The 11,768-nt window shown below is 37.1% G+C and overlaps 1 protein-coding gene across 1 annotated transcript in view; it reads right to left on the minus strand.

The window, feature by feature from the left end:
• The window catches only part of LOC141444451 (uncharacterized), a 28,710-nt gene extending 18,783 nt beyond the window's left edge, over positions 1-9,927 (minus strand). Inside the window, exons 1-7 of the mRNA XM_074109998.1 lie at positions 9,049-9,927; positions 7,736-7,858; positions 6,842-7,315; positions 5,731-5,930; positions 5,064-5,171; positions 2,096-2,314; positions 461-536 (exon numbers count right to left, since the gene is read on the minus strand). Of these exons, the coding sequence (XP_073966099.1) occupies positions 461-536; positions 2,096-2,314; positions 5,064-5,171; positions 5,731-5,930; positions 6,842-7,315; positions 7,736-7,858; positions 9,049-9,186 (1,338 nt within the window). The 5' untranslated portion in view covers positions 9,187-9,927. The remainder of the gene's footprint in view (positions 1-460; positions 537-2,095; positions 2,315-5,063; positions 5,172-5,730; positions 5,931-6,841; positions 7,316-7,735; positions 7,859-9,048) is intronic.
• Positions 9,928-11,768: the final 1,841 nt, after the last annotated feature.

Genomic DNA, 11,768 nt, shown 5'->3' on the forward strand with positions numbered 1-11,768 from the left:
ATTGTAATTGAAATAATAAATGCTTAAATACACAGACAGACACATTTTAAGTAGGTTTAAATAAATAGGTAAGATTAACGATTACATTTATTTGCACATATCTAAGCCAACCTACAAATAAGTATCTTTAAATGTAATTGGTAGTACTTATAGTAGGTACTAGGATTTTGCGATAGTCAGCCTGTGTATCTTACGCACACATTGACGCGTGTACAGACGTTGTCGTGCTTATGTACATTCAAGAACGGGTATTTCGTACGTCATGGCCGCCGTGTGACTGAACTGTGAACTTGAATCGAGCGTACATTTTTGTCGTAGTCAGCCTATTAGTAGATATATTATAATATAAGATTTTTTTAAAGAAACTTTGTCACTGTTGTCTCTTGGAGAACACGACAGAATATCAAACAAGAAAGGTTATTGACCCTGATGTGATGATCATGATGAAGGATAACCTCACCTTGTTACAGGTCATGCAGTAGTGCTTGGAGTCATTTGTGTGGAACAGCTTGAGATGATTCTTCATGTAGTTTTTTCTGGAAAAATATTTTTCCACATTCGGGGCATGGTATACTGAAAAAATTTAATACAATGATGAGATTTCGCTTAAATATTAACCCATAAGTAAAGTAAGTGGACACAATTAATATCTTAACCTTTTAACCGCCACAGTGTGCTATGATGTAGAGTTAAAGGCAGAAAAGTTTTCCATGTCAAGGTCTTTATGACATTGACATAAGATTGATTTTACTTGGACTGTATAAGAATTTTTTCACTACATAAAATATAAATGCAAAATTTGAATGGCCGTTTGTTAAGTAGTTAATACCTGAAAGCGGAACAAACAAACACACTTTCGCGGTCATATTATTTGTAAGGAATGAAGTATATCTCTAAATAGTCATTTAAATAAAAATAAAAAAGTAATTTAAACATTTTGTAATGGTGTGGATTTTTAGGAGAAATAAACATTATTACAAGTTTTTGGTTCAAAAAATCATCTTTAAGATAAGCTTTTGGCTCACTGTACTTTTTGTCGACTCTAATTGCAATGTTTACCCTATTTATGTACATACATTATATGAATTTTTATGTCAATCCGACCACTGTACAAGAGATCAAAATTAAATTATATACAAGACCTAAAACAAACATATATACTCAGCGGCACAAAATTAGGCCCACCCTTCATACAAAATTACCGATTCTGCATACATTTAGCCTAGTGCGGGGACCCCTGGTAATTCTTGTCAACCACTGTATATTTTTAAATAAACACATTTTCATTTTTCATTTTCATTTGAGGGCCAGATTTTTTGCCGCTCAGTATATAAGACGTCAAACGGACCTCTCGACACCAGCTAGCGCTATTTCGCCACTCAAGAAATCCTCATTTCGCCGCGACGGTACCTACTACCACAGAGTACATATATAACAGAGACACCACCTAGTACAAGCAAATGGTATCACCCTAATACTGGCTATTCAACTGGCTATTTTTCTTTCCTTCGATTTTCCAATAGATGGCACCAGTGAGAACACAAATAACACGATACATATTGCCATCTAGTGAGACACTAAGGATACGGTACACTGACAACAACCAACAAGCTCACCAACTGAGCCTAGACGACTAGAGATACGCATGATGTCTCTGTCTTATTTACGTCATTAGAAGAGAATGGCATGTTTCTCTCAAATAGTTTCGACGAATGTGAGCAAGCGCGGGGCAAGCCCAGCAAGCGCATTCCGGTTATTCGCCATCTAGCGTCACAATTGCAAAACACTACGAAAGCCTCATAGCTGAAATGTAGCCACATGTAGCCTATACTTTCGTATTCTCAATTTATTATTTTTATGGTGTTTCTTATCTTTAAATTAAGGAGTTGAATTAAGGTTGATGTGAAGTTGTGTTTATAAAATATGCTAGTCTTTATTTTAATCTTAATATTTCTACTTAATTCGGTTTATTCACTTTTTATAATTTACAAATGTTAATAGTAGTGCCATCTATTGGTGTTTTTTTTGTATTAAATATAGTTTGTAGGGATTGGTAGGCCATGCTACTACCTACGAAATTATAGTTTAATGTCACCTCTCTTTCTTCCTGGGGCGATGCCTGACAGCGGTCACTAGATGGCGCCTGTACTTGCCCCGCGTCGGGAAAGACAGGTCACACTCGACGCAGTAGGCGCCCGCGCCCTTGTCGCCGGACTGCGGGTCAGGCGGGTGCGCGACGGCCGCGTGCCGCAGCAGCCGCGCGCGCGTCCCGAACACGCGCCCGCACGAACACGTGCTCGCCAGGTGGTTGTAGCTGCAACGATTACAACACACATTTGACATGGTCTCATTTGAGTCAATCAACTATGAAAATTAAATGAAATTATTTATTTCAGATACCAATACGGTATTTGACAACTCCTGATTTTGCCATATCTTAATATTATTATGAAAATATACATATACAGATAGTGTTTACCGAAGAGAAAATTTAAATCGGTTGAAAATTGGATTTATAGTGATTTTTTGAAAAATCTATATACCTGTCTCTTTCTCAAACGCTTTTCTCTATGCAGCAAGTATGGCGGTACTGGCGTGTGACGTCACATGCCAGTATGTCTTTCTCTGTCTAATCTTGAATTTCAAACCTTTATAACTTTGTTATTTATAAAGGTAGCTTAAAAAATGTTTTTCTATTCGATAATATGCATTGCGTAGTTTTAATTTATAAAACACTAGCTGTTGCCCCGCGCTTCGCTCGCGTTAAATTTGGGGTAACAATTAACATACATTTACTTTCTGCGATCCTTTTTTTCGTGTTTTGATTGATTTTTTGGAGGATTTAATGGAAATATAAATACAGTAAGACGTTGTTTTAGACAGATGGTGCACATTTTGGAATTCAAAAATCAACCTACATACGTAATAATTCATTCATAATTCGTACCAACTCTGAAACCCTGTTTCGCTGAAACGTTAAAGACGTTAAAGTACTACGCGTTTCTTTTGCCGGCGACTTCCTACACAATATAGGATATAGGATTGTATCTCGAGAAATTTTAAAGTCCCCGCGGGACATGAACTACTGTTATGATCTATTTTAGTATTCTTAAATTGTCGATGTGAGACATATTTTAGCTTTCTATTGGTAATAAAATTATTTAAATCAACTCAGTAGTTTCAGAGATTATCCCCAACAAACAAAGAAACAAACAAAGTTGAGATATTTTCCTATTCCATGGGATTTTCTAAAAATCTTTCCCTAGTGCACCTCTCTATAACTTTAGGAACATCTATGCCAATTTCATGTCTCTAGCACCAGTAGTTTTGGCTATGCGTTGTCTGTCAGTCAGCCAGTCAGGTACTGTTCAGGTAGAGTTAGGTATACAATTATAAATAAATCAAACCCTGAAGTTGAATTCACTTTTTGCTATCCCGCGGGAGTTTTACGTTTTCCCGGAGAAAAGTAGCGTATGCCAATCAGGGATAATGTAGCTCCCAATTGGTAAAATATCTTTTTAAATCAACCCCAATGATGAATTTACTTATGTATTTCGATCTTGCGGGAATTTGGCATTCTTCTGTAGAAAAGCAGCCTATGTCAATCAGAGATACTGCAGATTACTATTAGTGAAAGAATTTTTAAAATCAGCTCCGAATTTGGATTGTCTTACTTACTTCTATGTACCTATCCTGCGGGAATTTTGCATTTTCCCAAAGAAGAGTAATCTATACCAATCAGCAATTAGTGTAGCTTTATTTTAGTAGAAGAATTTTTATAATCAGCTCTGAAGTTGAATTCAGTTTTTTCTATCCCATGGGAATTTTGGATTTTCCGAAAAAAAAGTGGCCTATGTCAATCGAGGATAGTCATATCATATGAAAGAATTTTTAAAAGCAGTGCCAAAGTTGAATTTACTTATTTCTATCCCTCGGGAATTTTTCATTTTCACGGAAAAACGTATCCTATGTCAATCAGGAATACTGTAGCTTACTTTTGTTGAAAGAACTTTTAAAATCAGACCCGAAGTTGAATTCACTTATTTCTATCCCGCGGGAATTTTGCATTTTCCCGAAGAAGAGTAGTCTAAACTAATGAAAAATAGTGTAGCTTTCTATTGATGTAAGAATTTTTTAAAATCATCCCCGAAGTTGCATTCAGTTTTTTCTATCCATGGGAATTTTGTAATTTCCCGAAGAAAAGTAGCCTTTGTCATTTGGGGATAGTCATATCACATAAGATTTTTTTAAATCAGCTCCGTAATTGAATTAATTTATTTCTATCCCGCGGGAATTTTGCATTATCCCGGATAAAAAGTAACCTATGTCAATCAAGGATAGTGTAGCTTACTAACGGTGAAAGAATTTTTAAATCGGCTCAATAGTTTCAGAGATTCGACTACAACAAAGAAGCGAAAAAAGTTTAGATATTTCCCTATCCCGTGGGAATTTCGAAAAATCCTTTCTTAGTGAGCGTCTACATCTATTAAGGAACATATATTCTAAATTTCAAGTTTCTAGCCCCAGTGGTTTGGGCTGTGCGTTGATCTATAAGTCAGTCAGTCAGTCAGTCAGTCAGTCAGTTTCTTCTTTTATATATATAGATATACAAAATAGTCAAATACCGTATTTTGAACAATTAAATATCCATATATATGTTAGTAACAAGGAGACTTAAAATTATGTTATGTAATTGTGTTATGTTATGAATATATAAGGAGCTTGCTACTCTATCGTATTGGGTAACTGTAATGATAGATGTAATGTTTATTAGAAATAAAATAAAAATAAAATAAAATAAATGTTAGTGAAAAACTAAACGCTCATTGGATTTTACGTGCTAAGACATCCAATGAGCTATAATTACACTATTCAGTGTATGTTATTCTGTCCTGTTACCCAGGGGACATCAGTGATACTTTTTTAGAACGTTCATGCAAGCCGCTTCCATCCGAAGCAACTGGAGGTCTATGGGGGAAGGCCTGTCTGCCTAAGTGCCTACTCAATGCACGCCGTAGATGGTGATGATGATTGTTTTATAATGGTGAGACGGCGGTAGTTACGTGATGTGCCGTTCCATGGCTTTCTTCCCTACGGTGCTGCGGCCGCAATAGTCGCACACGTAGCGCGAGTGCAGGCGTCGCTCGTGGTGCGCGTACAGCAGCCGGTCTCTGCGATAACGATAAGGCTCTACATTAGAGTCGTGTCCATTGACTGGCTGACTAGGCTCAATCAACTTTTTATTGTTGTTGTCCCGTAACCCAGGAGACATCAGTGATACACGTTATATAATGCGCATAATGTGAATTGGCATAACGATGAGTTGGTATAAATTTAGATAGATTTGAGAAGTAAATAGGAGGCAAAAATATGATTAGGTAAAAATTTTCAAAAAAAATCTACACAGTTTACTCTTTAATTTTACTGAAATAGGGTTGCCATATCAATGAAAAATCTTAACAATTTTTATTTGGCGGTATGTCATACAGTGAGTGATACTACGGTTTTCAAATATTGCAAACTCTTTATAGGGGACCATTTAAACCGATTTTCGCGTTACGGGTATTATTGTAACGGTTTCTCATCAGCTTGCATAATTGTTTAATGGTAAAAAAAAAAGTGATGACTAACAAAAATTCGGACAAACATTACATTGTGACTTGCGAAAATTATGCGACTATTTACGCAACGTTTTGTAACAGGTAGGAGATAATGATGAAAATTACTTACGGAAAGTCCACATCGCACTGCTTACATCGGTATCTGAACCTGTGCAGGTGCAGATGCTTCCTTCTGTCGAGATCACGTTCCACCACGCGCGCGCATTTCAAGCAGCGGTTGACTGGGTGAGAGCGGCGCCAGTGCAGCATTAAGTCCGACTTGTTACCGTGCTTGTCGCCACACACCGGACATTTAATTAGGAGACTTCGCTTAAAAAAAATTGATACGTAAATACATAACTATGAACTAAAACAATTATTTTGCTCACCTGCACGTTGTGATATGTAAATCCTGACCAGAAATTTATGACTTCGCCAAGTTGCGGAATTTAATTGGAACTAATTTCTTACACTGGCAATAATTTGAATGATTGTCAGTGTCACTGTGGCGGTTTCTTTGAACAATAACAAAAATGCCCAAAACGATTAGTGAACAATGGATCATTGTAAATAATGTTTATAATAAACTACTGAAACAAACGCTTGGGGAATGAAACTATTTCACTATAAAACCTTTCCAAATTAACATCAGAGCTAACAGGTAAACGTTTTAGACAAGTCAAGATGTCATTGTTTCGACTATACTGCAGGGCTACTACGAAACTCGAAGTTCGTGTCGTACGGTCCCTCTGACACTTATACTATTTAATACGAGAGCGAGAGGGACGGTACGATACGAACATCGATTTTGGAATTTCGGTACTCCGAACCCCTACCTAGCCCCCTACTGCCTACTGGCCCTCTGAACTATTGCCATATAAATAAAAATAATAGCACCCTCTTGACAATAGTCATATATTCTTGGTTTACCTTTACGTTTATGCAACAAACTACATTATCATTCTGCTTGTGGGTCAATCAACTTTTTAGTGTGTGTTATTCTGTCTCGTGACTCAGGAGACTTCTGTGATACACTTTGTTAGAAAAATGTTTGCAATGTATACTATGAGAATGCTTAGGAGATGATCTATGAAGGATTTGCCTTAAAACTGTTGCAATGTCCTAACTTTTAATAAATAACTCAGAAGACGTTACCATGGCAACAGGCTACTGTTGCGTACAGCCACGCGAACAATAGTTACTATACTGCAGCAAGCTGCAAGGATGTAAGTTCATTAGGCATTGTTGTGTAACTTACATACCTTATTATGGTATTCTCTTTTATGGGATTGTAAATCACTTTTATATGTAAACCGGAAGCCACATGCCCCACATTTAAGGGGGCGACTAACAGAATCATTGTCATCTCTGTCTTTCGCCAGTGATTCCTGTACTTCTGTCTCACTCAGATGCACCTTGGTAAAATATAGCTCTAATTTACTAAAATCTATATCATTATCTATTTTTAAAAGATCTTTCTCTATTTTAACATGTTTTTTTTCATTTTTAACACAGGGTGCTTTTTCTTCTAAAAGTTTGTCATGGCCAGAAACACTTTCAAAATGGTCATTTTCTATTTCTTGTTTGATTTCTGCTTCTGTGCAGTTGTCTATGAAAAGTTCTATGTCTGGTTTTTCCTCTATGGTCTCCTCTATGATGTAATGGTAGCCTTGTCTATGGTTGGATTCAAGAATTGATAGAGATGTTATTTGTATCTGCAAAAAGCAAAGAAATAAATATGAATCAAAGATATGTGTTTGCGCATCAATTTAGAACATCTATGTGTGTGTGTGTGTGTGGTGTGTGTCTGTGTGAGCGTGTGTGAGCGTGTGTATGTCTGTGTGAGCATGTGTGTGTGTGTGTGTGTGTGTGGTGGTGTGTGTGTGTGTGTGTGTGTGTGTGAAAATGGCAACTTCATTTTTAGGCATTATTTTTTTAATGCAGGCCATACAAAATCTTGCGTAAAACCTATTTTCATTTTTTTTTTGTTTTTTTTTTTTTTGTGTTTTCTCTTTAAATTTTGTTGAATTTGTGTGACTTTGTGAGTGAATAAATGTCTTCTTTCATTCTTTATGTATTTGCTAATAAAATAAATATATAGCACTAACCTCCTTCAATGTATAAAATGTACTAACTTGTTTATCATGAGCCAGCTTCAGAACACACTGTGCATTCTGGAGCCGCGTCCGGAACGCAGCCACTCTCCGTAGCAGCGCCGTGCACTCCCAACACAGCAGTACATCAAAATACTTCAGGTCCTGCAATAGGGAATATGCAAGCATTATTTCATTCACATATGGCGGCGACAGACAGTAATTAATCTGCAAATAATGCATTTCATTTCTTGTCGCAGTTGATATCTTTATTGATTGACAAATCAAATTGTTTTTTTTTTAAACATCTGCAATAGGGAATATTACTGCAATTTTATCCCTTCAGAGTGCAGCACTAGCCCATACTATATGTTTATGGTTTATGTTTTTGAGTATCTTAAATGTCCGTAGGATGCCCTAATATCATATTATTTCAATTAAATTTTTGTAAATATAGCTCTATCGCTACTATCGATTTAAATTAAATTTATTTTGTTACTCATAAATGATTTCTATAGGTATTAATAATGCTCTTTGGTCATGATCCGTCATGGCGACCAAAATACAAAGAGAATTGACATTGTCATGGCGGTTTCTTTACGGTTTGTGCTAGTGTCGCCCCCTGCGCAGAGCTTTGCCTAATATGCCCTATTGTCAATCAGGCTGAGAGCTTACATATCAAATGACGTTAACTAATAGAAAGTCCACTTTCAAGTTTACTATTTAGGTCAGATCCTTGCACTTGTTTGTTTTCAGCGGCGTCTTTAGCCCATGTAGCGCCCGTGTGCAATTATTACTTAGCGCCATCTTAGAGGTGCGCGGGCCAAAATGGAATAGGTACAACGTGCCGCCGCCGGCGCCCACATAGGCGTATATAGAGGGGGGGCCGAGTGTGCCGTGTCCAGTATGGTCTAGTACCCACCCAGGATGTTGGGCTACCGATTCAAAAAATAACCTGATATGCCAGTGGGCGCCCCTAATACCGCTGCGCCCGTGTGCAACGCACACCCTGCACTATAGGTAAAGACGCCTCTGTTTGTTTTCATAAGTTAATGCATAAGGGTCACTACCCACTATGCCATATCATGCAATGACCGTAATAGGAATGAATCAGAAACAGAATGCAAATGAATAGATAGAGGGCATAGTCTCACACTTTCCAATACAAAGAATATATTTTTGCCTAAAACATTGCTATTACGGTCATGGTATGAGTATTTAATAAATAAAATATTTACATGAAGATTTATTTTTAAGTCCGGTGCCCTGGGCGGTCGTCCCACCGCGCCCTACCCTAATAAGCCGCTACTGGGTTTGCATATTGTCAGTAAAATAACTCTACCAAAGAAACTTACCTCTAACGTCTCCTTATTCCCCAAAAGGGAGTAGAATAAATCGTAATGAACCAAGGGAGACAGTCTCCGATCTGTACTGAGGCATCCACAACATATCGCAGTATTCGCGGTGCTAGATTCACTCTTTATATCATACATTTTTAAAAAACACTCAGTCACTGTATTACATATTTTGCAAGCAACATCGCGAAGTAGTAAGAAACAAATTGGATGTTACAATATATTAAAGTTTATAGCCTCACAGTATAATTACAATATTTTCTGTAATAATTGTTTATTTTTAAACAACTAAATTTACGCAATAATATTCGGCGAAATATCTGAGTGAGACTCACGTGAGACTACGCATTGGAATGACAGAATGACAAAAAATTGAATCAAATAAAAGAGTATTAAATAAAGAGTACCAATTAGTACCCACAGAGTACATTTTTATATAGGTTAGTACCTATAGAGAAATTTGTTTGACATTACAGACGCGAATTTCTGCCCGTGAAATTAAAAAGCTTCTTAAGAGGCCGCGGCCATATGAAATCGCTCGACGCTCGTTTCCATTTCCATCCAACGCACACTATTTTTTAATATGTAACTCGTCAATGATGCAAAAACTAAACGGAATGCAATCAACTTTGACGGCTTCCTGTCAAAACAACCAATGTCCAATCAGCCTAGTCCAGAAACAAAATAAAACAATTATAACTAATTTATACTGCAGCCTAAGTAACTGTATTGATGTTATAAAAGTATTTAAGTGGCTACAGACGCGTTAAAATGGAGGATAGTTCAGAAATAATGTTGAAATCGCTGTGTTGTACGTGTCTCAGTAATGACCGGAAGTTGTTCCAACTTTGCCGTGTGAATGATGTGTAAACAATCTGTATTCCCTTCTTTCACACGATTCAGAGGCTTATCGGGTAAGATATTATACAATGAATTGATCCATAGGTGCAACAAGACAAGTTGGAAGACTGGGGGAGAGACCGTTGCCTGGCAGTGGGACACTAAAACAGCTTATGATAGGTATTAAAAAATTATCCCTTGTAAATTTTATAAAAAAAAATAATAAATTTAAAAGATAAATAATAAAGTATTTATTTAGTTATTTAATTTTGTAATTAGTACCTATTAGGTATTTTTTATAATTTTATATAACAATTACTACAAAATTAACAATTTACTCAAATAAACCAACCCTTACCTACTGACCAGAGTGGGAATTACGGCCCAAATCCTTTCATTCCGAGAGGAGAACTGTGCAAAATAAAAGAAAAAGAAAAAAGGAAATAAATTTTGACACGAAATGGTCCCAACTCAGCATGATGTCAACCTTGCGGCCGACGCTGGTCTTCCGTTGGAACCATTTAAGAGTTAAAAGAATACAACAACAGTGAACAGTGATGTCTCTGGATGCAAAGGCCTGTCTTCCTGGAGTGTTCAGCCACAACAAAAAAATATTATTCTTTCTTGTTTCCTACTGGCAAAAAAAAAAAAAAGATTGATACTGCATTTTGTATATATACTTATATGGCTCATTTAGGTTAAGTTATTATGAACTTGTATGTAAGTTTCTTATGTCTCTTTTGTTTTCGTGGACCAACTGAAAATCAGCATTCAGCAGCAGCATTCTCATCCGATTACCTCACACTGAATCTACCAAACAATCATTGATAGTATTGATGGAGCTATACTTGCAAGAATTTAATTGTTCTCTATGTAATTACAGGAGGGATTCTACAAGGAAGCGGCTAGCCTGTTCGTATGCTGGGAGTGCGAGTCGCTCCTGCGCAGGCTTTCGCGCTTCCGGCGGCAGGCGTGCGTGGCGCAGCGTCGGCTCGCGGGCATCGCCGACGGCCGGGATGATGTTAGCAGGCTGAGTCAACTTGTTACTTACACTCCTCGCAATAGGAGTGTTTGATGAATGTGGACATCGAGTCTTTCAATGAGGCTGGCATAGTCACATTGGTGCACTTAAGCCTCAAAAAAAAAATATAGAAAAAAAAACTTGTTACTTTTAAAAAATATAAAGCGGATCCAGCTTTTTTATAGCCAGGAGGGGGTCACATAATCAAAATTATGGGTATAGCCAAGGGGGGTCTCATGGTCAAATTCAATGGTATGGTACAATACAAACAGTACTTTCCGTTGACCTTAATATATCTTAATATAATACAATTCTTCTGTACTGTGTGTTTTGTTTGTCACTTAACTTGTCCTAAACGGCTGGACCAATTTGGATCAAATTCTTTGTGTAAGTTTCAATAGATTCCTGGATGGTTTGAAAACATAATAGGACCCGGTAGGTGTGGCGCTGCTGTCGGTATGTTATCATATTTAATGTAGTGCTGCTTTTACAGACAGGACAACGTCAGCCGGGTTCTCTAATTGTTTTTAAAATGAAGATTAATAATAAAACTATGATAAATTTTCTAATAATCTCCAACTCCAATCCACAGGTGAAAACATTGAAGATCGGCATGTCCAGACTTCTCCGCACCCACAAGCCAACGTATGATCTAACAGTGGTGTCAGATGCAGAAGAAAACGACAATTTTATCGACTGCGGACCAGTTGTCGACATAAAGATAGAAACGGACGATACTGATGACATACCACTGTCAGAACTACACAATAACTATTTGTCAGATGACAATGGTCATGTGGAGAACAGTATGTACAAGAATAACACGGACAAAATCAAGCAAAAGAAGAAAGTAAAATTA

This window comes from Choristoneura fumiferana, chromosome 30, assembly GCF_025370935.1.
Source record: "Choristoneura fumiferana chromosome 30, NRCan_CFum_1, whole genome shotgun sequence".
NCBI classification, from domain to species: domain Eukaryota; kingdom Metazoa; phylum Arthropoda; class Insecta; order Lepidoptera; family Tortricidae; genus Choristoneura; species Choristoneura fumiferana.